The sequence below is a fragment of the Aricia agestis genome, chromosome 3 (assembly GCF_905147365.1).
Source record: "Aricia agestis chromosome 3, ilAriAges1.1, whole genome shotgun sequence".
Classification (NCBI taxonomy): domain Eukaryota; kingdom Metazoa; phylum Arthropoda; class Insecta; order Lepidoptera; family Lycaenidae; genus Aricia; species Aricia agestis.
The window spans coordinates 19845614-19872940 of NC_056408.1; the positions used below are offsets into that span (position 1 = coordinate 19845614).

General features: G+C 37.2%; 2 protein-coding genes across 8 annotated transcripts in view; one reads left to right on the forward strand and one right to left on the reverse strand.

The window, feature by feature from the left end:
- LOC121725637 (zinc finger protein OZF-like) overlaps positions 1 to 27327 on the forward strand; it is a 71376-nt gene that overhangs the window by 42378 nt on the left and 1671 nt on the right. The window contains exons 6-7 of one of the 7 annotated variants that reach the window (XM_042112663.1): positions 10312 to 10895; positions 14784 to 14875. The exons of 1 other annotated variant lie outside the window; for it this stretch is intronic. In XM_042112663.1, the coding sequence (XP_041968597.1) occupies positions 10312 to 10886 (575 nt within the window). In that variant the 3' untranslated portion in view covers positions 10887 to 10895; positions 14784 to 14875. Of the gene's footprint in view, positions 1 to 3213; positions 3894 to 6054; positions 6795 to 7286; positions 8137 to 10311; positions 10896 to 14783; positions 15524 to 27327 lie in introns of those variants that run through there. 5 more of the 7 variants (XM_042112664.1, XM_042112659.1, XM_042112654.1 and 2 more) reach the window with 5 other exon arrangements.
- LOC121725638 lies at positions 363 to 2102 on the reverse strand. Its single transcript, XM_042112666.1, has 2 exons — positions 822 to 2102; positions 363 to 724 (listed from the first exon to the last, which is right to left on the reverse strand). The coding sequence occupies exons 1-2, from the start codon at positions 1741 to 1743 to the stop codon at positions 618 to 620; spliced, it is 1029 nt and encodes a 342-aa protein (XP_041968600.1). The 5' UTR covers positions 1744 to 2102; the 3' UTR covers positions 363 to 617.

The window sequence follows — 27327 nt, forward strand, 5'->3', positions numbered from 1 at the left end:
GTAACGGTACGGAACCCTTCGTGAGCGAGCCCGACTCGCACTTGGCCGATTTTATAAACAAACATGTTGCATCTATGTTGCATGAATGGTGAGCATAGTGATTGCAAATTTTCCTTCAAACCTACAAAATAAATTTTGAATCGCATGAACAAATCTATGTATAAAGATGAAGAAATGGAAGAAGACGATGCGAATATTTAATCTTATAAAATATGCAATATATTATATGAAGACTACAGGGGAAAAACAAGGAATGTCAATTGCAAGGTTTTTTACATAAACTCAAAATAAAGCTAATGAAAGTCAATTTTTTTTTATCTAAATGGTAGAAAACAAAAATTTTATTTCCTTTTTATCAGGATAATTATATGTTTCATCACTAGACTAAAAATTAAGCAAAATATAACATCAAATTCATAGAAAGCTTTACAAAACTATAGCAAAGTCGCACAGGGATGTGCAAGAAAAATGAATGTCAATGACATTCCTTGTTTTTGCTAATTTTAGGGAGGCTCCAGCCACTGTAGGTTAAAATAGCTTGTTTTAAATAAAGATTTTTAGTATTATTTAAGTAATTGATTTTATTATTGAATTCTCTTTAAATTAAACCTAAGAAGTTAGGTTAAATGTGGCAGATTAGTATAAAAAACTTGTGCTTCTTGTGAACAAAATTTCTTCAAGCCTTGGAGATCACTGTACTTTTCCTTTGATATTGCTATGGGCCCTGAAACAGATTAATTACATATTTAATTAGTTATGAAATAAAATAAATTTTATTTTACAAAATACATAGCCTGTGCTAGATAGATATTAGTAAATACCTTCATATGCAGCATTTGGCAAATAGAATTCCCCGCCTTGACATGGTGTTTGAGTGACTTGAGTATTCTGAGGCTGACCTTTCTTTTTTGCAGCAATAATTATTCCCTTTGAGTACAGGCCATTATAATTGCTGCGATGGTAAATATATGATTTTTCAGATAAGCAATACAGTTCCCGGATTTCCTGTATTTTAAAAGGACACATTTTCTTGTAGATTGGGTCTTTAAGAAATTCAGCCCAATCTCTGACAATCCGTGGATCCTCTTCAACATTTATCACTTGAAAAGGGCTGGGTTTTGCCCGTGCATTTGCGATGAGTTCATAAAAATCACGTGGCATTTCCATTTTGGTTTTCAATTTTATAATTCCAAAGTTCTTATCGCATTCCATATAGGAGTGGCCTCTAATGGGAAATGTGATATCCACCCGATTCAGCAAGTTACTTTTGTTTGTTATAAAATGAAGCCATTTTATCAAATTGTAATTTTTATTTTGTCCACCTGCTGAGTCACAAAAGATGCTGAGCTGTTTTACTCTTTTATCTAGGTAATTGATTATAAAATGATGAAGAAATGACATTACTTCATTCGATCCCTTCTTTGCAGAAGTCTCTGGATAGCAGTAAAAATATGATTGTCCAGTTGATAAAACATGTATGTTGAAGGTGTACATAGACAGTTGTCTTTTATAGTAGACATCATTCGTTGTAATGTTTGGTAATGAAATGTTTTTTTGATAATCAACTGCAATTGCTTCAAAGTCACGATCATTTCTTGCTTTTATTTTTTTATTTTTCTTTCTCGCATAGAAAACTCCAGCTTTGGTGAGATGTAATTTCTTTGCTGTTTCCAAATCTTTAATTTGTTGCTTGATTTCTGGTGTGCTCTCTTGTTTAGCTAGAGAGTTCAATTCAGCATTCATTTTATCACATGTGCTACAAGTGTCCGACCTTGGGTAGCCGAAAGAAATTTTGTATTTCTTGAATTCTGCTCTATATGCCTCATAGGACAGCTTATGATGTGGATACTTCTCTACGAAAAGTGTGTATACCTTCCTGATATTAAATTCTTCTGGAAGATAAATTTTTGAGGTTTTTTTGTTACTGTAGTGGCTGGAGCGTCCCTTAAAAGATTTTAAGTGTTCTTTAATATCATTCAATACTCGAGTTTTCAATTTGTTCGGACGATTATGATGTTTGCCTCTCTTATCTACTGGTGGAGTTCCAGAAAACTTTAGGCTAGCTTGGAGATACTGCACTTTTGCCTTGGTTATCCCAAAAATTGAACTAAAGGCTTTAAAACATATAGGAATTTCCACGCAAACTTGCTCTCTAACTACTTTTACAATATACGAATATGAAGAATCATGACCTTTTGCCTCTTCTTCTGGTTTGCGTGATCTTCGCTGCTTAACATTTTGGACTGATATCATGGAACACAAGTAAGTATTTTGTTCAGTTACTGATTCTAAACTATTCAAATGATTAAGAAGCTTGCGCCTTTCTACTTCCCTTACAGTTTCAAAGCATTTCAAACGTTTACAACCACAGTCTTCACCACTTTCATGACTTTGTAAATTTATTATTTTCATCACATCTCTTACGCGACCTTTCCGCACTTTTTTTCGTTCTGGTGACTTCACCCGCGTGTTCTCATCACTGCTGCTCGACATAGTTAAAATTTATAACTTTATTATGCAACAAATCATTTAAATTGAATTAAACATGCGCACAAAACCGACAAACGACAAGTGAAATACGTCAGTCAATGACGCCGGCCACACGCCGTAGGCCGAGCTGTCAAAGTGACATTCCCGATTTTTGCATTTTCGCGCGCGGACGTTCATGATTCTTGCCATGTTCAAACAACCAAATAAGTTTCTATAACTTGGACATCAACGATTGTTGTATCTTGAATTTTTGCTGAGGGTTAGCTACACCGGAATGCCACTAGATGGCATTATTAGTTCATTTTTGACTTTTTACTGACATTCCTTGTTTTTCCCCTGTAGTCTTCATATGTGTATTTTTACTTTTCTTACTTTAAAGCAACAGTAAATAAAGATGGCAGTATTTGGGCATTTTTTACTACAGGCTTTGGCAGGATTTGGCAGTTTTTTGACCAAAGTTTGGCAGGATCTGTAATTTAAATATGGTCACCCTGCCACGAAATTAAATTACAAATCACCCCGATGACTTTTTAAGACGCGCCCTCTTTTATCTGGGTATCTTACTCCTTTAGGCCTGCAATCTGCACCACCTACAAGGAGGCGCTATCATCCTATTTTGGGAAATGCTGTTTTAGACCGTATAAAGATTATATTACGTGCTACAGACAAATAAAGTAAGGTTCCAACTGAAAGTATAAGAAGTGAGAATTATTATTGTTTTAGGTGATACTACAGCGGTTCAGACATACACGGTAAGGAAAAGCGAGGACGGCACCAATGAGTTCGTTTGTAAAACGTGTCAGCGGGTGTTTAAGAATAGACCGTGTTTCTATCAGCACCACAAAGAGGTGCACTTAAAAAAGCGCCCAAAACTTCGGAGCTGCTACCTCTGCGACGTGAAAGTGCCTGGATACAAGAGAGCGCTTCACATGGAGACGGAGCACGGCCTGCCGGCCCCCGCCTGCAACGCCTGCGGGAAGAAGTTCCCCTATCCGTACCTGGTGTTGCAACATCAGAAGAACTTCCACATGGGCGAAAAGAAATTCTCCTGTCCGACTTGTGACTTGAAAACCACTTCCCTGTCCCTGCTACGTAAGCACGCGCTGGTCCATGTCCCCGATAGGCCGTTCAAATGTAACATTTGCGATAAACAGTTCAGATGGAAGAAGAACTTGGAATCCCACATGGCCATACATTTGAATGACAGAAGGCATGTGTGTAAAATATGCTTTGCGGCGTTCGTCCAGTCGTCGAGTCTGAAGTACCACATTAGTAAAAAGCATCCGGATCATGTCTAACTCAACGTAATATGCTATAGTACATTGTACACTGTACAACTCTGGTAGAGTTGGGTATCAAATAACGAATATTGTATAAATTTGCGCACACTAGTTACACTAAGGGTCTATACAGACGGACCGCATTCAACTGCAATCCAACCGCAAATGGCAGTTCAAGTGCAGTTTGAATGCAGTTGACACGACTGTAATAGAACTGCAAACCAAACGCGCAGTCGGATTGCAGTTCAGTTGCAGTTGGCGTGCAGTCGTGTGAACTGTTTGGTTTGCAGTTCTATTGCAGTCGTGTCAACTGCATTCAAACTGCACTTGAACTGCAATTTGCGGTTGGATTGCAGTTGAAATGCGGTCCGTCTGTATAGACCCTATAACATTTAAAAAATATTTTTAGTTGAATATTAAATAATTATAAGAAGAGAAAGACTAATGGCATGATGCTCTAAAACTACTAAATACAATTGCAATGACGTTGTGCAATGCATATGTGGTTATTGTGCAATAAAATAACTATTATTCTAAAGCTTCACAGGTCCAGCAGCCCCCATAGTTTATATTATGTTATAACTTATAAATAACAAACAAATAGATTTAGGGACTAAAAGCAGCAGATGAAGTAAATGGATAACTAACATTTTTTTAACAAACCTTGTAATTTACCTACCTCATCATCTGGGTAATATATCTGGGTATACATCTAATCCACGTTTCTTTAATTTCAAATAATAATTTATCGGCCCTAAAGCCTCCATTCATGAAAAAAACGTCAACTATCAAATTGTTGGTTACCCACTTCATCCTAATAATTATTATTATTACTAGTAACTAATTTACAATATTGTATTGATTTTTATGGTGTTATCTTGTTGGGCCGTGATATACAGTGTGTAACAAAAATAAGTGATAATACCTTAGGGTGTGTACGTGTTCCTTGCAGAGAGTTCACTGTGAAAGTAGCAGCTCTGAAAGACGATTTTTTTTTAACTTTTGTATGGCCCGAGCGTCACGATTTCCCTATACAAAAGTGAAAAAAAATTTTGGTCTTTCAGCGCTGCTACTTTCACAGTGAACTCTCTACAAGGAACACGTACACACCCTAAAGTATTATCACTTATTTTTGTTACACCCTGTATAGCGTTGTATACTGGTGGAGTGTACATTAAGCGCCATGTTTTACTTGTTGTTTATTTTATATTAACAATAACATTTTCTATTAAATTATTCAGTATTTAATGATAATGGTATTATTTCTGCGTTCATTGTTCACTGTTCCGATATAACAGAGACTCGTCAGTCGCTAGTCGTGCCAATTTCTTCATTGTAATGTAGATGACGCCCTCAACTCCGTCGCGTTGCGCCAAAATTCGTTTATCCGCGATAAACGAATTTTGGCGCAACGCGACGGAGGGAACCGTACCTTTTTGCCGGGATACAAATGTTGGCCTTTCTCTCAAAGTATCTAAATAAATAAATAAAACGTTATTCCCATTAAGAAACACACAACCATAATATTATTAAAACAACAATATAAAATTACCAATAAAAAACAAAACAGACAATAAGTAAATAAAAAAAGAATGTCATCAAAATATATAACTTAAAAACTAAATGAGTAATCAGAATAATTATTTTTATGAATGGCAGTGCAATGCCAAAATGAGGAAAGGGGGACCACTCAGGTAATATGACAGCGACGATCGCCGCTGTCCCATGGTCTTCCGTGATCCCGTAATCACGGAATTTCGGTATCTCTATACCGAATTCCAGCAAAATCGGCTCAGCGGTTTAGGCGTGAAGAGGTTACAGACAGACACGCTTTCACTTTTACAATACACCCTAATACGGATAAATAAAGATAAAAAATCGGCCAAGTGCGAGTCGGACTTGCGCACGTTGGGTTCCGCACCATTATAGAGCAAAATTAGGCCAAAAATTGTGTTTTCCTATGGGAGCCCCCTTAATTATTTATTTTATTTTAATATTATTATTAAATAATAAAGTACTCAATAAAGGACCCTTTAAAATCTAATTCCGGACTCCATAATATTTATTTGGATTCCCTTCGATCACTAATAATATACCTGAAAATGCGATTATTATATTTATTGTAGTTTATATTTTTCACTCGTATTATGCAGTCTCATAGCAGCTACTCGCAAAAATATTGAAAGTGGAATTCTATGTATTTGTAATATTGTGCTAGTACTTAGTACTTACTACTAAACGTGAGAAGAAAAAGTTTAAGGAGTGGGAAATATTATTGTTTTAGGTGTAACTGGAGATAAATTCACTGTAAGGAAGGGGGAAGACGGCGCCGATAAGTTTGTTTGTAAAACGTGCGAGCGGGCGTACCCGAGCAGGAAATATTTCAATACGCACTACCACCACGTGCATCTGCGGAAGCGACCGAAGCTTCGCAGCTGCGCCCTGTGCGACGTCCGAGTGTCGAGCAACCGACGTCCGTTCCACATGGAGGCCGCCCACGGCGTTCCCCGCCCCGCCTGCAACGACTGCGGGAAGAAATTCGCGTTCCCCTTCGAGCTGCTGAGACATCAGAAGTCGGACCACCTCGGCGAAAAGAAGTTCCAGTGTGCGCACTGCGACTTCAAGTGCGAGAACAGAAGTTGGTTCATCGATCACACCACGGTGCACACGGGGCTCAGGCGGTACCAGTGCGAGGTCTGCGAGAAACAGTTCAAACGAAGGGAACACCTTCGAGTTCACATGTTGATACACCTCAACGACAGGAGACACGTGTGTAAGATATGCCTGGCCGCGTTCGTCCAGTGGTCGAGCCTGAAGTATCACATGACTAAGGTGCACGGGAAATAGCTGACATACGCAAAATGTTTGTTGTTTACCGTTACTGCCAAATTAGTAGCAGCCACATAGCGCTCGCGCTGTTAAGCAATGCATTCTAAAATTATTGTTAGTTTGTCTTATTAACTTGTACACATTCAGTATTCAACTCTTGCATGTAATATAACCTATATGTATTTAAAACCGTTATGTGAGGAAGAGATAAAATATATCTATGTATTTATAATTTCACGTTTTATTTTCGCATCACTAAGTCCATGCCGATTGCCACTAAATTAACAATCCTTCACTAAGCATATTATATCCATCAGGTATCTAGTACCTAAATATAAAATAAAATGTATATGGGTGCATACCTTATTCCTTCCTATAATTTTTTTGAAAAGTATGAACATACCTATTTGTTTATTATAAATTCGATGTAATTTGCAATAACTAAAATTTTAAGTAGAATATCAAGTTAATAACATTATTAAAATCGTTTAGTATAAATATTGCCACAAAACATACATATATACGTACGTACGTATTGTATGTATTTATATAGACTGATACTATACGAAATCATTAGGTCAAAATGCGATTTATTTCTATAAAAAGTCAAGAACTTGTACTGCGTAGGATAAAAAATATAAAGGACGAATATAAAAATACGGAGTGAGAATTGTTATATTGTTTTAGGTGGCATAGCTGAAGATGAAAAGTTCATAACGAGGAAAGGTGAAGATGGAGCCAAAGAATACGTTTGTAAGATATGCGAGCGAGTGTTCACGAAAAGAGCAAATTTCTCCCAACACTATAATCACGTGCACCTAAAAAAGCGACCGAAAGTTCGGAGTTGCCACCTCTGTGACGAGAAGGTTCCCGGCTATAAACGCGCGATGCACATGGAGGAGAAACATGGACTACCGGCGCCCACCTGTAACGCCTGCGGAATGAAGTTCGCTTACCCGTTTTTGGTACTGGAACATCAAAAAAAAGTTCACATGGGCGAAAAAAAGTTCGCCTGCTCGATTTGCGGTAAGCAAGTAGATACAAAGTACCGATTGAGGCAACACGAGATGGTCCATAAGTCGGATAAACCTTTCAACTGCGTCATCTGCGATAAACAATTTAAGTGGAAGAATAATTTGCAAATACATATGGCTATGCATTTGAACGTAAGAAAACACGCGTGTAACAAATGTCCGGCTGCGTTCGTTCAGACTTCCAGTCTGAAGTATCACATGATGAAGCATCATCCGGAGCGAGACTCCCCGGATTCTGCAGTTTAAAGTATCTCCAAGAACACTTTATTTTTTTACGCTGGAGAAGACGTCGTTAGTTATCTTGTTCGACGATCGTCTAGACTCTAGTCACTTGACGAACACGTTACTGGACTTAAGTGTATTAGGCGCAGGGGGTGTAGGCTAAAATATCCCACGAATTAAATACAATATGGAAGTAAATTAACATTATTCTAAAATATCGTTTAGGTCCTAAACAGTATCTCTCCCCATCTTTATCAATGTTATGTAATAAAAACACGTAGAGAAAACAACAGTGTTTTTTGTTAATTCCAAATATATCTTGAAACATTGTCATGGCTTATATTTTTGAGAAAGGAAGGTATTCTATTAATATTTTAGATCAAGTAGACGCGTAGACTGTAGAGATTGCAAACCAACTTAGAGCGACCGTAACAACAATCTTAAATTTATGCTGTCTACCTACCATGGTTAGGAAGTAACACAAGTCCTATTTTTGAAGTTGCATACATTTACTCGTTTTTGTTGTTTTAAGATTATGTTGATATACATTCGTTGTTGTAAGATTGTTACAAGTAAATAAGCTAAACCATTTATTTGTACGTATAAATAAAATAGAAATTGAAATGCAAGAAACGAAACCTGGAATGAAATGAGAAAGTAAGAACTACAGTTGATTGGAATCTGCTCGAAAGAAGCAGAGAATAATCTTAATGTTTCGCCTTCTAAATTCAAATAGACACAAAGAGAGAAGAGATACAAATATATTGCTCGGGTGGCGACGATCAAAATACGCCGGCAATCTGCACAAAATAAATAATCATAACATACAAAAAATATTCACCTGCACCAATGCCACTCCCCTCCGCCTACCATAACCTTTTTTTTTGGTCGGGAAATGCTTTTAAGCGTCCCCAGCAGCGTTGGGGAAGGACCACCGGGATATGTGGGACTCGCTACGGTTGAGAAGATGGTAAAGTGGCCGCAGCTCTACCCACTAAATCCCGACCGTGTTCCTACTTCCGCGCAGGACGGAGACGAGACGAGAGTCTATTACGTGGCTTCCGTCCGCGCTCGCCTGCTCTCACCTAGAGCAGGCCCACGCTATGGGGGTTCGAAGTCCCCCTAGGCCGAACAGAGGCCGCACATGGGGGACTTGCTTAGGCCGATCGTCTTCTTTGTGTCGCGATGCGCAGGAACACAGCACGCATCGCAGCTCTCTCGGGGACTCAGTGCAACGAGTATTGGCATCCCCATACCGTCACCCCGAGCTCCCTGACTAAGGCGGAATGTCGTGTCCGTTGCGGCGGTTTCGCCTTGGCCGTCTTCTCCGGTGGTTGTGCGCCTCCTGCTCATCCGCCTACCGTGACCTAGGCTACTCTTGCTGCTGTTGAGATTATCAATTCAGAGATGCTGCTATCCTGATTCCTGAAACAACACACATTAGAACCACACAAAAAGATCAAAATGAAATACATAACTCAAAGACTTGGACGATGTTTAGTCTCATCTCATCACAATCCATAGTCAAAAGATTTATACAGAGGCTAAAAATCAAAGATATATAGGTAAAGAATCAGATACTAATTTAAATGGTTATTTTTTTAAGTATACAAGTGGTGCGCTAGAGATACATAATTGTAGAGATACATAATTTTGTATCTCTAGCGCACCAGTGTTTTATATGTCTCAGTGAATTTACGAAGTTTAAATTTCTCGTCACACATGAAGTCGCATTGTAGGTTTGTGAAATCTGTGACGCGGGGATACTGGATACATTACTCAAAACAGTTGAACATGCACACAAAGAACCTTATCACCTGCGATAAATTGTTCGTTTCAATATTAATATTACGTAATAGGTATAATATGCACTTAATAGTGCTTTTACCGTTTTTCATCATATATGTGAACTGTGATTCATAATAATATTGTAAAGGTAAAGAGTATAATATTATAATATTAAATATTATTAAAACCTAAAGATTCGTTGGACGGAATATGCTTCTTATTGTTTTTTATTCATTGAAAAATTAATTAATACTTACTTTAAGCAATATTGCCATTTGCTTGAAGTGTCTCTTTTCATTCGCATTATTTTAAAAGCTTGCATATTTCCAAATACAGACAAATTTTAAACGGAAACAATCGAATACACGTAATAATTCTGCAGGTTTTATTTATACTTCAATTTTATTACTTAAATGTCTGAACAGACTACCATGCCTCAAACTATCTTCAACTTATGCAAATTATTTGGGGATACACCTCTTAACAGCTATCGTATACATACTTCTATCGAAGATAAATAAAGAGACATAATAATAATATTATAGTTGTAGTTACCTATATGATTAAGCATTACGATTTAAGTGGAAGCAATATTGCACATATGGAGAAAAGCACATTTTATTTCCATACGACGAGAACATGCGAATTAAGAATTTATATAATTTTAGGTAACCCCGCGGACGACAAAAGATACGCGATATCAACAAACGAAGACGGAACGAAGGATTATACTTGTAGGCTGTGTCAGCGCGTGTATAAGAAACAGTATTTAGCCGTCCAACATTACAAGGGGGTGCACCTAAAGATCCGACCGCGTCTGAGAAGTTGCTACCTCTGCGACGTGTCCGTTCCGGGCTACCTGCGACCGGCGCACATGGAGGAGGCCCACGGCATACCGAAACCCGCGTGCAACGCCTGCGGCAAGAAGTTCTCCTTCCAATTCCAACTGCTGCGCCACCAGAGGACCTTCCACATGGGCGAAATGGACTACGAATGCGACATATGCCATAAGAAATTCGCAAACACCACCGGAATAAAGAGGCACATGGTCCTCCATCAGGCGGAGAAGCCGTACCAGTGTGACTTCTGTGACAAAAGTTTTAAAGCCAAGAAGTATCTGAAGAACCACAGGGCGATACACTTGAACGACAAGAGGTACGAGTGCACGGTGTGCGGGGAGAGATTTGTGCAGACGTCCAGCCTGAAGTACCACATGTCGAGAAAGCACGACAATCGGCAGTAAGCTTAAATGGTACAGACCCCACATGCGACAAGGACAACCGACACATAAATTGTATATGTCTAAGGACAAATAGTTGAACGCTACATATTTATTATTAATCTCTGAAATAATATTTAGCATATATAATATATTAATATCTGAAATAATGTAAAAGAGCATAGAGCGTTTTCATGGCGCGATCTCAATTCATATCCCCACTAGTTTTGGCCGCCGCTGTAACCGTATGCCATTATTTCAGTAAAGGTGTTGAATATTATCTAAGTATCTACATGTCAATTTATTTTAAATTTTGTTAGTCTCACTAAAACTCGAGAACGGCCGAACCGATTTGGCTGATTTTAGTCTTGAAATAATCGTGGACGCCTAGAAAAGGTTTATATTAGGAGGTAAGTGATAGTTGAAGTTGACCGAGTCATCTGAGCAGTATACAGTATAAATATACAGTATACTTATAACTAGCTAAAAGCCAAGCTTTGTGAGGGCTTGCGTCGTTTTTCTGCGCGGTAATAATCTTTAATTTTTAATGCAGTTTTTTTATATTTTAAAATAACGACCACACCTTGTCTGACCGGTGATAACACATCTGCATATAAATAAAAATTACTTACTATGTTAAAGCACAAATCAATTATGGGCGTGATAGATTTTTCGTAAAGTGTACCACAAAAGTGCACAGGTTGTGTCTTGTGAGATATACTAAGGCTCGCTTCGCTCGCCCTGATAATGATACTTTTCTTTGAAATAATATTATATCATGTTATTTTTTAACAAACCTGTATGTATTATTACTTCGTCTTGAGGGTCGAGCGTTTGGATTCCCGCCACAAAGTCAATTTTAGCTCCCTTGTGGTGAGAGTCCCGACGCATCATCTACCGACCTTCGAGAAGGAGGAGTTCTGGCCGATTGGAGTCGTCTACAGGAGGTTCCGAGGATGACTTCGAACACGTCGCGCCCCACTAGTGACACGTCGCAGACAATACGTGTTTAGTGCTTAGTACCGCTAGATAGTAGATCCCTACGCTTCATTTTTTTAAAATCTTTTAAAAGTCAATGTGGACTCACGCATCAAGCTGCCACCCAATGGACAAATTCCTTCCTATAAAAATGCCTTCGCTTTGAAATATCGAGGCAAAAAGCGTAGCCGCTAGCTACGCTTTTTGCCTCGATAATTTACATACAGCCATGGTACATAGATATTTTATAGTTGCTATAGCGTTGCCTTTAATGTGGTTTGCCAAATGGAAATCTCTAAATCTATATATATAAAACTCAAAGGTGACTGACTGATTGACATAGTGATCTATCAACGCACAGCCCAAACCACTGGACGGATCGGGCTGAAATTTGGCATGCAGGTAGATGTTATAACGTAGGGATCCGCTAAGAAAGGATTTTGATTAATTCCAACCCCAAGGGGTTCAAATAGGGGATGAAAGTTTGTATATAATAATACTTCTTATCGCGAGCGAAGCCGCGGGCAAAAGCTCGTCTACCTATATTGTTCCTGTACGTCTATTTTTTCAATCGGATCAAACGCGCTATGTGTGTTATTAAATGCCTAATGACGAAATTTTACTTGTTTCTTTACATTATGCAAATCCTTATTCAAGATATTTTATACGGTGGAGCTGTACCACCATGAAGACTTTTTAAGTAATTGAATATATTTTGTCAGTGTGGTTTGTTGAACTTCTGACTACTGAGTGTCTGGGCTTGTCTAGCCTGGCAGCAGCGTCGAAAACCCAGTAACCAAAGTGGCGAATTTATCTTATATCTTCAAACGAGCAATTCTTGTATATATTATAATATAATTGGAATCTCGGAATCGGCTTCAACGATTTTCATGAAATTTAGTATAAGTACTTATAGGGGGTTTCGGGGGCGATAAATCGATCTAGCAAGGAATCATTTTTAGAAAATGTCTTTTTATTCGTGTTTTATCGATAATCGATAAACTAAATATATGACTTCTCATTGACATCTATTGGCGAATAATATCAAGCTCATCTATTTTGTGGGCAACTAATTGCTTTAACGACACAACAACAGCTAAAGCTATTCCAGCAGATGGCGTTGTTAAGTAACACGAAGTCAATGAGTGTTTGCTATACCGAGCAAAGCTCGGTCATCCAGGTACTATTTTTAATGAGCGTAGGCCACTTTATTTCCGCCGCCTCATGTACGAAATCTGGTAGGGTGTTCATGTAGCTCTAGCACGGCCACCAGTAGAAATACGAAAGTATAGACAAACTGTGGACATGAACTAAAGGTGCCGTTCCGATCTTTACCACGGACAATCGCAACCGACAAAAATTCAATTAAAATGCCACTTTATGACCAGACTCATTTTTTAAGAAAGATCGGAACGCTACCTAAAGTTTACCTTCACAGTTTGTCCATACTTTCTCATTTCTACTGGTGGCCGTGCTAGGGCCAGGAGTCAGGACGCTGCCGCCCGTAAGGCTGTGCCTTATAACTAAGGTTTGATTGCATCCTGTATAAATAAAACTATTTGTAATTGTTGCAAGTCTTGCTAAAACTCGAGAACAGCTCAACCGGTTTGGCTAGTTTCAGCCTTCAGTCAGGTTCAGAAGTCCAGGGATGTCTTAGATTACAGTCGGAGCATTTTAATAGGACATCTGTCAGATTAATCTCCATAGTGAGGTGAGCTGCTTAAAAACATCGACCAAAACGAATAAATCGATACGGACTTGAAATAAAATATTTGAATTTTATATGTTATTTGTAAAATCAAAAACTAACTCTGTTACCGCTAGTTTTTGATATTTTTTGTATGGTCAATGAATGCACATTTATAACGTGTTTTACGGCCGTTCCCAATATTTGATCTATCTCTGGTTTTGCCCTACTAGAGATAGGAATAGCTCACAATTGACATAAATTATATGGCTCTAATGTCTAATGTGAGCTATTCCTATCTCTAGTAGGGCAAAACCAGAGATAGATCAAATATTGGGAACGGCCGTTACACTACTGACAACATCATCTCAGTTACGTTCAAATGATTTTTGTACGAAAAGTACCTTTATTCGACTATTACTCAAAAACTTATGAAGTTTTCTTAGCCGTGATAGTTTTCCTTTTAAATTCAGCATATTTTCTACTCCCGTGAATTTTTTCACATTTCCAGAAGCAACTGATTAGCTGGTAGAAGGGGGACTGGACACTTACGATTTTTTCCACTTTAAAACTTCATATTTAACAAAATAGGTCCCTAAATCGGAAAATAATTTGTGAATACTCGTAATATTTTTAGAAAAGCTATCTGACGACACCTGACACGGACACGCGTGGCCGCGTGTGTCTATGTCGTTCCTAGGACTCTCAAGTCATCCAACTGTCCGCCACCGCAGGCCGCGTTTGTCTGGGAGACGCTTTAATCAATTGTGCAGTTACTTACTTATAACAAAACTAAATTTTTTTTTTTGCACGTAGCTACAAGGTTACGATGTGCAATTTTGATGAACTGTCAAATGTGACCTATTAAAATGCCCCGACTATAGGTGAAAAGTGATACGAAGTTCACCGGGTCATCTAGTACCTATACCTAATATAATCGTTCATTAAGAGATGCAGCCGTTGTCTTAGAGCCTAAAATATGTTAGTATACAAAATGGCCTACCTTAAAGTAAAAAATTAACAGAAAACCTTACCAAAATAATTATTACTTCCACCTTTAAAAAGTGACAATCCTGTCGATTTCACTGATTTGGAAACGCTTGCTAGTAGGTATGGTATAACCATATTATTGTGAAATTAATGTTATGAGTACCAATAGGAGGGAAAATAACCCACTATAAAAATAAGTGTAACACGAAATAGATGAAATGAACTTCTCAATCTGTTCATAAATACAACGTTATGTATAATTTTAGGTGAAACAGAAGAGGACCCAAGATACACGCGAAACACAAACGGTGACGGTGCAACGGTATTTTCGTGCAAAATATGCCAGCGCGTGTTTATGCAGAAGAAATACGTCTTACAGCATTACAACGATGTGCATTTGAAGAAACGCCGACATTTGCGGAGCTGCTACCTCTGTGATGTCTGCGTGCCGCAACACTTGCGACCGCAGCACATGGAGGAAGCCCACGGAGTGCCCATGCCGAAGTGCAACGCCTGCGGCAAAAAGTTCCCACATCCGTTCAAGCTGTTGCATCATCAGAGAACGTTTCATATGGGAGAACTGAACTACGAATGCGAAGTCTGCCACAAGAAATTTGGCAGTGTCGCTTATTTGAACAAGCATTCGGTCATCCATCGCACCGAAAGACCTTTTAAGTGCGAATTTTGCGATAAAACTTTCAAAGCGTCAAAAAATTTGCGAATACATATGAAGATACATCTGGATGACCGAAGATACGCGTGCAAGTCGTGCGGGGAGCGCTTCGTTCAATCGTCCAGTTTAAAGTATCACATGAAGAAGAGACACCCTGAAGAACGATAACTAATTATTATTTTGCATGAACTATTTAAGCTGTTCTGTAGGTTTATGAATGTACCTGATTTGTCCTACCAAAAATCTGTCCGCATTCCGATCTGACTTTTTGAATCTTGCGAAAAGGTGTCGAGTTTTTATTTAATTATCTTCACTTATATGTGTAAAAATACATTCACGTATTAACCTACTTAAATAAATAAATTATTATTATGATACCTAAGTTGTCCGTATTTACTTAAATACTACCTACAACTTTCTCTGGCAAACGGTGAAACTAAGCGCAGTCGGGGCTAGTGCTCAGGGCGGCAGGGAAGTGGGGAGATATATTTTATAGTGTAATCGCTGGATATAGGTATATTTTATACTTTTATTTATTCATATAAGAATTACTAGCTATTTGACCGAGCTGTGCTCGGTATTCGATAAAACACGAATAAAATGACATTTTCTAAAAACGATTCCTAGCTATCGATTTATCGCCCCCGAAACCCCCTATATTTAGTATATATATATATATATATATATATATATATATATATATATATATATATATATATATATATATATATATATATATATATACTAAATATAGGGTATATAAGACACGACAGTTGACACGATTAGTCAACTTTTATAACACAGAATAATCAATCAAAAATACCTCTGTAAAAAAGGGGATTCCCATTTTGCCAACAGAGGAGAGTGATTTAGGCTTCCAAAATTTGTACATAAATTGTTTCAAGCATACACTTTAATTTTCCCATAGCTTATATGAATAATGAAATGTATTTATGGTTTTTAAATTACGCGACGAAAACCATTTTGCCGCTACCTACGCTCTTTCCATTTTTTGCTGTTGCATTGCTTGTTTTCTACCTTACCAGGCGCGGTCCGAAGGGGGGGGTCACAGGGGACATGACCCCTCCCAAAATCTAAGGTAAAATTGAAAAATCTCAAAATCTTGCTAAATAATAAAAGGAAATTTCTAAATATCCCCTAACCACCATTTCGTCCGACCTTAGACAGTTGCTGTGAACCTAGAACCGTCGGAGGGCGCAAATAAAAAAAAATAGTGAAGTGACTACTGAGTGACACCCCCACATAAATATGAAATAATAAAAACCACACCAACAATAAAAAGTAGAAGAAGTTTGAAAGTGACATGCCCGCCAAAACTCTTTCAGTTGTCAAGTTTCAGTTTGACAAGTTTTTATTATGTCAGCGTGTTCGCTCATCGCTTAGGCCAATGATCGCTTTAGCCTAAGAAAATTAAGCCGAAAATGGACGATCAGCGGAAATAATTCGTGTAGTTTTGAAAATCGCTACAGTTATTCCTTGAGATATCCAGATAAACATATCGAAAATCCCCAAGGGTGGGGGGTGAGCTAAAGGTGTAGGGGGGGGTCAAAGGACCCTTTTTTTAGATTTTAGCTCATAAGTCTAAAACCTGCACAAATAGCGTAACGGTTACTTCTAGGAAAACATTCTACATAAAATTTCCTTTAAATTTGATCCTATAATTTTTTTTGTATGGTCGATACTTTAGAAGTTACAGAGTGTTCAACTTTATATAGGTATAAAAAATGAGACGGTTTTATAAATAAAATAAAATTGGTATGTTTTCAAAATGTATTCAAATCTAGAAAATAATAATTAGACAGTCTTAATTAAATCAATAATTTTCTTCTACTACATCATCATCATCTTCACCTTCTATATCTACCAAATCTACAGGTACGCCATTTGTACACGAACCCAAGCAGCCGTTGCATACTAGACTGCACGTGATACCAGCTTTTCGGCATCCACAATTACCAGTGCAATCACTTTTGCAGCGACAAAATATTGACTTCAGCACGGTGTCAGGAGCTGGAGGATCATGAGTGGTAACAGGCTCGAGGTTTCCATCAGCTCCTCGCTTCCATCCCCACATTTCAGGAGGCAGTGCGTTACCTAACCACTCTTGTACTTGGTGGAACACTCGGAATGAGTGAAATTTTGCTGATCCTTTTGTAGGTGGGAGAGAGGAAAGATCTGGTTTGGATTTGGTGCTGGATTTGACAAAAACTGAGTATCGATGTCTGTTAAGATCAAGCTGATCAGTGGCTGCACGATACATCGTCAAAAACATCCTTTCTCCTGACTCTGCTATTTCTTCAGATGTTGATGTTGGATTGTAGAAGATGGCGGCAATATCCTTGATTTTTGGTTTTTGATCAAATAGCTTAACAACTGACACTTTGCCTTTCCTGTAAATAGCTGAAGTTGTGTCGCAACCGCTGAAGCTATGTAGGAAAAGAATGGAAGAGCAAAATGAGAGTTTTTGGAGTTCTTGTGAGGAAAATATTCCACTTTCATTAATCTTGGTCTGTCCCTTTCAAACTAGTGTAACCATGCTTCTTGCCTATGTGTAAATCTTAAGACATTTTAAAAGAAAATCGCACAACTGAGAAGCTCAGTTTAATAACAATTATTGAAATTAAATAATATTAAACTGAAGCAGGAAAGCGCAATATTAAAACATGTCGTTAATATAATATTTATGCCTTATTTTATCGTTTTCTACGAAAAATGCTTTTTCAATTTACTACCAATGTATTATCGTATATTTTACATGGCAATTGTGCGAAAGGGACAAACCAAGAAAATCGATTTCTCGCTCGTGCTCGCTACTATAAGGAGATATTAGTTAATAAAAATAATACTTTAGCACATGGAAGTAAGGTTCATTTTAATATTTCAAAATGATGAAGTAAGCCTTCCCGCTGTATAGTACTTCCTAATTCCATGGTGACTAGTCTAACGTTTTGTAATAATAGCAGCTAGGACAAATAATTATCTGTGAATAGCAGGTATTTGAATCAGAATAAGTTGTTTTCTTAGTCTCGGACGTTCGATGCGTGTTATTTTTGCGATTCGCACTTTTGAGGAATTTGACCCCCCCTGTAGTTCCTAAAGTATCGACCGTACAAAAAAATTTATAGGACATAATTTAGAGGAAATTTTATGTAGAAAATTTTCCTAGAAGTAACCGTAATGCTATTTGTGCAGGTTTTTTACTTATGAGCAAAAACCTAAAAAAAGGGTCCTTTGACCCCCCCCTACACTCTTAGCTCACCCCCCACCCTTGAGGACTTTTGACATGTTCATCTGGATATCACAAGGAATAACTGTAGCGATTTTCAAAACTACACGAAATATTTCCGCTGATTTTATTAATTTGATCGTACTACTTAAGTTTAAGATATTTTGATTTATGTAAAACTTGACAATACACTGATATTTTTTGGAAACACAACCCATATGTAGTCAGTGATGCCAACCTGCAGATAATTTCAGATCGGTGAGGAACGATTAGAAAATCTAGAAGTGTCTATCCTTACGCCATCTAGTTAAGATTGTTAAAATTAAAATTAAAAAATATAAATGAAAATCCCTCATTAAAGTCTACTTACTTTTAGTACCTAAGTACTTACGCCAAGGGCGGCTAACGCTTAAATCCGGTCCTGTTGTAGCTGATATTGGACTCAAATGATGCTCTCCCAAGGCACTGTGATACACGGCATACAATAATGTTTTAGCCCCAATTTCACCAACGTATGTTAGTGTTAACAGCTTGTTAAAATGTCATGTCTTCTCTTTCATTCATAAGAAAAATGAAAGAGGTAACGTGATACTAATTCGACCGTTAACTTTTACAGTCGTTGGTGAAATTGGGGCTTAGGGGTCCACCCTTATATATTCATTAATCAGGCTTAATTTGAGCTGTGATTTTCATCATGACCCAGTCAGTAGTTACGTCAAAATGACGATTAATTATACAGAAAAGGGCACAACGCCAGCGAGGCCTATATCGAATTGCAATTTTGTGTGTCTAGGTACTGTGCTCAATTTATGAAAACACCACTTTTTTATGACTATCTATTTCGATTGGGTTGTCAAACGTTATTTATAGACGTAAAATATCTGTTTTTTTTTAATTATTGATTATTTTTATAGCTAATTATTTATTATTTACCTGAATATAAATGCCCAATATATTGGTATTCCTTTCCTTCACTCGACTCAACCTCAATCTGTAAAATGTCATTAATTGTCAAGTTAAAATGTCATTATTTCAACATAACGTCCTCGACTTAAGAAATATGTTTTACGCAATGTTCGAAGCAGAGGGCGCTACTAGCACACCGACTCATTATATTATTTTTCAAGAGATATAGTCCATCAAGAAAGTGAAGAAATTAAAAAGTGGCAACATCGTAGTGTCATCCCTTTTTTCTTAGATTGATTTGAAAGGGATGACAATACGATGTTGCCACTTTTTAATTCCCTCACTTTCTTGACAGACTATAAATTATTATTTATTTTTATTTTGTCAAGAATTCAGCCCTCGGATTTTCCTTGACATTCCAAATTCACTAACTTGCATCAAAATTACCAAACTGAAATGTTAGTGAATAAAAGTTGGCGTCTTGATTAATGTTTTTAGCTTTGACAGATAATAATGACCTACCTAACCTAACCTGGTAAATTGAAAAGAACTATTGTAGTGTAACAAATGCAATAAGTGATAATTTCATTTGGTCACATTATCTACCAGAAGACGTATCATACTAATAAGGAAGAAAATTACACATTGCAGCAAACATGTCGTGTTAAACTTGCACATTGCGATTTCGTTGCCTTATAACAAGAACGAATGAATTGGTAGTTGTTCACATAACATTACATTTATTAATCCGCTGTTTTACTGTGGGACATAAGTATTTTGACAGTTTGTTTAATTCTTTAAGGTCTGTTATGTAATGCCTCGTTAGGAAAGGATTTAACAAACAGAGGATGGTGAAACCAGGTCTTAGGATCGAACACTAGTTTTGAGAATTTTTGTAATATTATATACAACTAGGTAGATGTTCCGCGCGGCTTCGCCGCGTAATTTAGGAATTTCACGGAAACCGTACATTTTTCTGCAAAAGTTAGCCTATGTCCCTTCACGTGGTCTATTCTTTATGTAAAACATAAAAGTTGCTCCAGTAGTTCTTAAATTATATGCAATTTCATATAATTTTCCCAGTTTATTTCCACATTTTTCTGTTTCTTCTAGATACCCTTCCTCGATAAATTGGCCATCTAACATTGAAAGTATTTTATACAAGACCAGAAGACCAGTAGGGTCCGATTTGAAAAATTCCTGAGATTAGCGCGTTCAAACAAACTCTTCAGCTTTAAATGATTAGTATAGATGTGTCCCAGAAAAACCATAGTATCACAAAAATAAAATAAAATATGCTGCGAAAATATAAAGGCCTTTGCCTAAGAGTAAAAATTAATAGTTGTGTAATTTTATATGAAAATAAATAGTTGTGTAATTTTAGGTGAGCAAGAAGACGATCCGAGATACATGATTACTACAAACGAGGACGGAGCAACGGTGTTTTCGTGTAACATATGCCAGAAAGTGTTTAAGAAAAAGGAGTTTGTCAAGCAACATTATAATGAGGTGCATTTGAAGAAACGCCGACACTTGCGGAGCTGCTACCTCTGTGATGTCTGCGTGCCGCAACACTTGCGACCGCAGCACATGGAGGAAGCCCACGGAGTGCCCATGCCGAAGTGCAACGCCTGCGGCAAAAAATTCTCACATCCATTCAAGCTGTTGCAACATCAGAGAACGTTTCACATGGGAGAACTGAACTACGAATGTGAAGTCTGCCACAAGAAATTTGGCAGTGTCGCTAATTTGAACAAGCATTCGGTCATCCATCGCACCGACAAACCTTTTAAGTGCGAATTTTGTGATAAAACTTTCAAAGCGTCAAAAAATTTGCGAATACATATGAAGATACATCTGGATGACCGAAGATACGCGTGCAAGTCGTGCGGGGAGCGCTTTGTTCAATCGTCCAGTTTAAAGTATCACATGAAGAAGAGACACCCTGAAGAACGATAACTAATTATTATTTTGCATTGAAAATGGTATATCTGGTACTCTACGTCAGTCCATACTTAATTACTGAATCCTGGCATGGGTTAGTGCTTCCCAAACAGTCCTTATTAAGCTAGAAAGGGCACAGAGATCAGTATTAAAATCTGCATTTTTCAAGTCCTTTCGATACCCTACCGCAGCTCTATATAAGGAAGCCAAGGTCCTCAGTGTAAGGAAATTGTTTCTACAGAGATCAATAGTTGCCATGCACAAGAAAGTGTTGAACTCCAGCAACTATAAGAACTTGCTCAATGAAAGAGTCTTTAAAATCCCAATCACTACCACTAAAACTACATTTGCACGTTGTTTCTCCAATTTTCTTTCTCCATATATGTATAATAAACTAGTTAATCGACATAAATTTCAGTACAATTCTCTTAAAGAAACCAAACTTATATTATCTGAAAATCTACTAAATTTACCGTATAATGAAACAGAAAACTTGTTACTGACAATTATCTAAATACTAAAGTTGAGATTGTAGTGTTTGTTCTTGCATGCACTTAACTCTAGATTAAATTACCCTGTTAACATAAATTTGTAATAACATAAAAGTTCATGTTTTAGGTACATTGTAATGTTGTAATACGCAACAATGTATCCTTGTTCATCGGTAAATGTGTATATAACCTCCCCCACAGGACAGGCTTCGCCTAGCGTGGGGGCCAGAACTGTTGGTAGTTGTAAAATGTTGTTATATGGAAATAAATTTTATTATTATTATTATTTTTATTATCTGGCAAACGGTGAAACTAAGCGCAGTCGGGGCTAGTGCTCAGGGCGGCACGGAAGTGGGGAGATATATTTTATAGTGTAATCGCTGGATATATATTTTATACTTTTATTTATTCATATAAGAATTACTAGCTATTTGACCGAGCTTTGCTCGGTATTCGATAAAACACGAATAAAGTGACATTTTCTAAAAACGATTCCATCCGGGTTTTCCTTGACCTTATCAAAGTTATGATGAACTCCTGAGCGATACCATGCCGATCTTCTTGTACAGCCACCTGGAGGTCCTGAAGGGTATCTGCGGCAAGAGTTCGGGCCCTGACCCTCCTTTTGAGTTCTCCCCATAGGTGCTCAATAGGATTAAGGTTAGGACTCCTTGCTGGCCAGTCCAAACCCGAAACTTCGACGTCGGAGAGATATTGACGAACTTTCGCAGCAACGTGCGGTCGAGCATTGTTCTACATCAATATGAAACCTTCATCAACAAAACCAGCACATGGCACCGCATGTTGTCCTAGTACGCCCTGAATGTATCGATAGGTACTCAAAGTGCCAAGGCGTGGCCCGGTTACGAACTCAAGATTGGTTTATGCATCAAAAGAAATCTCGCCCCATACAGTCCCCGAACACCTACCAAATGAAAGCCTTTCGTCAATGCACGCCTGCGCAAATCATTGTCCTTATCAACGGTATGCTTTTCTGCGACCATCGTTACCATAAAGACTGATTTAGCTTTCATCAGAAAAGAGCACGACCCGCCATTGCTCCAATGAAAAATCAACATGAGAACGTGCGAAACTAAGCAGCGCTTGACTGTGTGCTGGGGCTAATTTTGGACCGTTAGCGAGTTAGTTAGCTGCCTGCAAGTCTTCGTCGTACAGTCTACTCAATTACTGTAACTCATCCGACTTCTCTTGGCCGTCGTTGCACTTGAACTGAAATGAGATGTCGATTTCGCAAGGACGTTGACACCTTAAAACGGTCATCACATTCAAATGTAGCCCAATGTCTTCCTGAACATGGTCGCATGGTAAAGTTAAGAGTCTCTAGAATACTTCGGTATACTCTTGTAACCGAAGTTCGACTTAAATTAAGAGGATTCCACACCGCCCTTTTTTCCATACAAATGTTGTCCCCTGTTTCCTCCCTGGATAATGCTAGTAGAGTTATAATTTTTTTCCTGAATATCTACGGCCACTAATACAATGTCCCTATGTTTTCTTTTTTTTCATAATTTAATTATTAAATAAGATATGAACGTTCAAAAACCCAAAAAAATGGCCAGATTTTCCGCTGTGTTCAAACGTCCAGAAAACAGATTTGGCTAGATTATACAAAAAAAGCAAAACATAGGAACACAGCTCAAGCCTTTTTTTAATCTATAATGAAAAAATTACTTAAATCGGTTAAGTTTTGGAGAAGGAATCAGGGGACAACGAATCGTTGATTTTCTGGATTTTCTGCAGTTGTCTCTATCGCGTTCTGCGGTATAGGCTTGAGGTAAGGGAGTCAGCTATAGATATTACACGTACTTTTTTTTTCATTTCTCTAGCCCCTGTTGTATCCTCTTAAGACTTCTAGCCACAACTCGTTGTCTAAATTCAGCTCTTAGCAAAGCCCTCGCTTGAGAGGCTTTATTTGGAGTAATATCCATTTCGCCACAAAGAAATTTCGTTTAAAATGAAGTTAAATGAACAATAAATCAATAAAAATCGAAACAAAACAAAAACAATAAGATTTGACCGATTTTTCATACAGAACAAAACCGTTCAATTAACGATTAAAAAACTGAGTAATGTTATGCTTAGTGATTTGTGTCGTTTGTAGTCAAGCATGTTGGTTTTAGAAAATGTAGAGTAAACGTACACATTCCCTATCATATTAACTCGCATTATTAATAAAAAGAAATAATAAATAACTATTACTTTTTAAGCGACTTGAATAGAAATGCGCGGGGTGGGTCGATTTTTTTGCACGCAAGTGTATATATATATTACAAGAATTGCTCGTTTAAAGATTCCCCCCAAATTTCAGGCTGCGACCGCGCCTGTACCTTACTAACGAAAATTTAACTTCGGAATAATTAAAATTCATATTATGTGTTATAATTAAAATCTACTTACTTTTAGTACCTAAGTACTTTACTTTCAGAATAATATGATGGGCTTTGCCCAAGGGCGGCTAACGTTTAAATCCGGCCCTGTTGTAGCTGATATTGGACTCAGATGATGCTCTCCCAAGGCACTGTGATACACGGCATTCAATAATGTTTAGGGTTCCACCCTTATATATACACTAATCAGGCTTAATTTGAGCTGTGATTTTCATCATGACCCAGTCAGTAGTTACGTGAAAATGACGATTAATTATACAGAAAAGGGCACAACGCCAGCGAGGCCTATATCGAATTGCAATTTTGTGTGTAGGTTACTGTGCTCAATTTATGAAAACACCACTTTTTTATGACTATATATTTCGATTGGGTTGTCAAACGTTATTTATAGACGTAAAATATCTGTTTTTTTTTAAATTATTGATTATTTTTAGCTAAATATTTACTTACCTGAATATAACTTAACGAATGCCCAATATATTGGTATTCCTTCCTCCACTCGACTCAACCTCAATAGATTCAAGAGATAGAGTCCATGAAGAAAGTGAAGAAATTAAAAAGTGGCAACATCGTAGTGTCATCCTTTTTTTCTTAGATTGATTTGAAAGGGATGACAATACGATGTTGCCACTTTTAATTCCCTCACTTTCTTGACAGAATATAAATGATTATTTATTTTTATTTTGTCAAGAATTCAGCCCTCGGATTTTCCTTGACATTTCAAATTCACTGACTTGCATCAAAATTACCAAACTGAAATGTTAGTGAATAAAAGTTGGCATCTTGATTAATGTTTTTAGCTTTGACAGATAATAATGACCTACCTAACCTAACCTGGTAAATTGAAAAGAACTATTGTAGTGTAACAAATGCAATAAGTGATAATTTTATTTGGTCGCATTATCTACCAGAAGACGTATCATACTAATAAGGAAGAAAATTACACATTGCAGCAAACATGTCGTGTTAAACTTGCACATTGCAATTTCGTTGCCTTTTATCAAGAACGAATGAATTGGTAGTTGTTCACATAACATTACATTTATTAATCCGCTGTTTTACTGTGGGACATAAGGATTTTGACAGTTTGTTTAACTCTTTAAGGTCTGTTATGTAATGCCTCGTTAGGAAAGGATTTAACAAACAGAGGATGGTGAAACCAGGTCTTAGGATCGAACACTAGTTTTGAGAATTTTTGTAATATTATATACAACTAGGTAGATGTTCCGCGCGGCTTCGCCGCGTAATTTAGGAATTTCACGGAAACCGTACATTTTTCTGCAAAAGTTAGCCTATGTCCCTTCACGTGGTCTATTCTTTATGTAAAACATAAAAGTTGCTCCAGTAGTTCTTAAATTATATGCAATTTCATATAATTTTCCCAGTTTTTTTTCCACATTTTTCTGTTTCTTCTAGATACCCTTCCTCGATAAATGGGCCATCTAACACTGAAAGTATTTTAGACAAGACCAGAAGACCAGTAGGGTCCGATTTGAAAAATTCCTGAGATTAGCGCGTTCAAACAAACTCTTCAGCTTTAAATTATCTATATATTAATACGTGAGAGAAAAACTCTGTAACCCTTTTTACGAAAAATGGGGAAACATAGCTGCATGAAATTTCGCACAGTTATAGTTTATATGGTGAAGGAGTGCATCGAGCTAATATTATTTTAAAATTATGCTTTTATCCACGGACGTAAAAAAAGTACGGACGTAACCTTCTCTAATCACGAGTGAAGCCTAGTTATGGCCGCCCGTGTAGGACGTGTGCGTGATATGAGGGTTGCCATATAAATCATAAATTTCCCTACTTTTAAATTTTGTAAACTCAGACAAGTTAAATGTATTTTTTATACTTAAACATATTTTTATGTTTTTTTCGCTTCAGAAATGTAAGCGGTTGTTAAAGATGTCATAATGAAAATATTATTTTTATGACACTATAGAAGAAAAAAACACATATTACGTACAGAGAAGTATATTATTTACATAACATTATTAGTAATAATGATTATGTATAAACATTTACAATAATAAAATTATTACTAGCTATTTGACCGAGCTTTGCTCGGTATTCGATAAAACACGAATAAAATGACATTTTCTAAAAATAATTCCTAGCTAGACAGATTTATCGCCCCCGAAACCTATATAAAAAACCTGTATACGAAAAGATATAAGATACTTAAGTCCCGTAACCCGTTTCATCAAACAATCAAGTAATGTTAAATAAATAATGGCTTGTTAAATCAGTTAACGGCCTGTTAGAGCTATCGAGAGTTCTACCATGCGCTAACGTCAAATCAAATCACCTAACATGGTGTTAAATTTATTCCTGGTCTAGAGATACATTCAATATTTTCATTCCTACTAGGTCTCAATGACGCTCGGGTGACCACCACTAGCACCTTCCCTCCCCTACTGAAGGAAATCTAAGACAACAATTTTATCTATGGACGCTTCACACCACGTCAGTCTGACCCCGTGCTAAGTACCTGAAGGACTTGTGTTACGGGTACCAGACAACGGAAATATATTTAATACTGTTATACTACACATATATTTAAGATTTTTATTATATTATACACATATTTAATACACACCCATGACCCAGGAACTTTGAAAACTTTTTGTTCCGTCGGCAGGATTCGAACCCGCGACCCCCGGCTTGAGCCACCGACAGCCCACCCACTGAGCCACAGAGGTCGTCAAACAACAGTTATATCCACTTTTGTAAATTAAGAAATTAATAGGGGTGTAGACTATTTTTAGGAAATATATTTATTTTACAGATGTACCATCAAGGAAGTTGATTCCTATGCAACTGACAGACCAACGTTATTTGGTCGAATACTTATGTCAATTCAATGTTAATTGTGATCTGTCAGCTGGGTTTGACGTAACGCAACCAAACTACTTATGTCCCCGATTTGCATAGGAATCAACTTCTCTGATAGTACATAAGTATTTTGTTACACCTAAAAATATGTATAAAAAATAAATACACTCTTATTTCAATTAAAAAAATCACTTATTAAATATAAAAAATATTATAAAGTTATTAAGTAAAATATGTCCATTTTCGGTAATTCTATAATACAAACTCTCAAAAAAATCAATAATTTGTATTAGATTTCGT

Bases quoted from the DNA above. Each gene is read 5' to 3' on its own strand.
- LOC121725638 (XM_042112666.1), bottom strand. From the start codon at position 1,743: ATGAATGCTGAATTGAACTCTCTAGCTAAACAAGAGAGCACACCAGAA. The intron at 725-821 runs GTATTTACTAAT...AATCTGTTTCAG, and splicing joins GCCAAATGCTGCATATGAAG to GGCCCATAGCAATATCAAAG.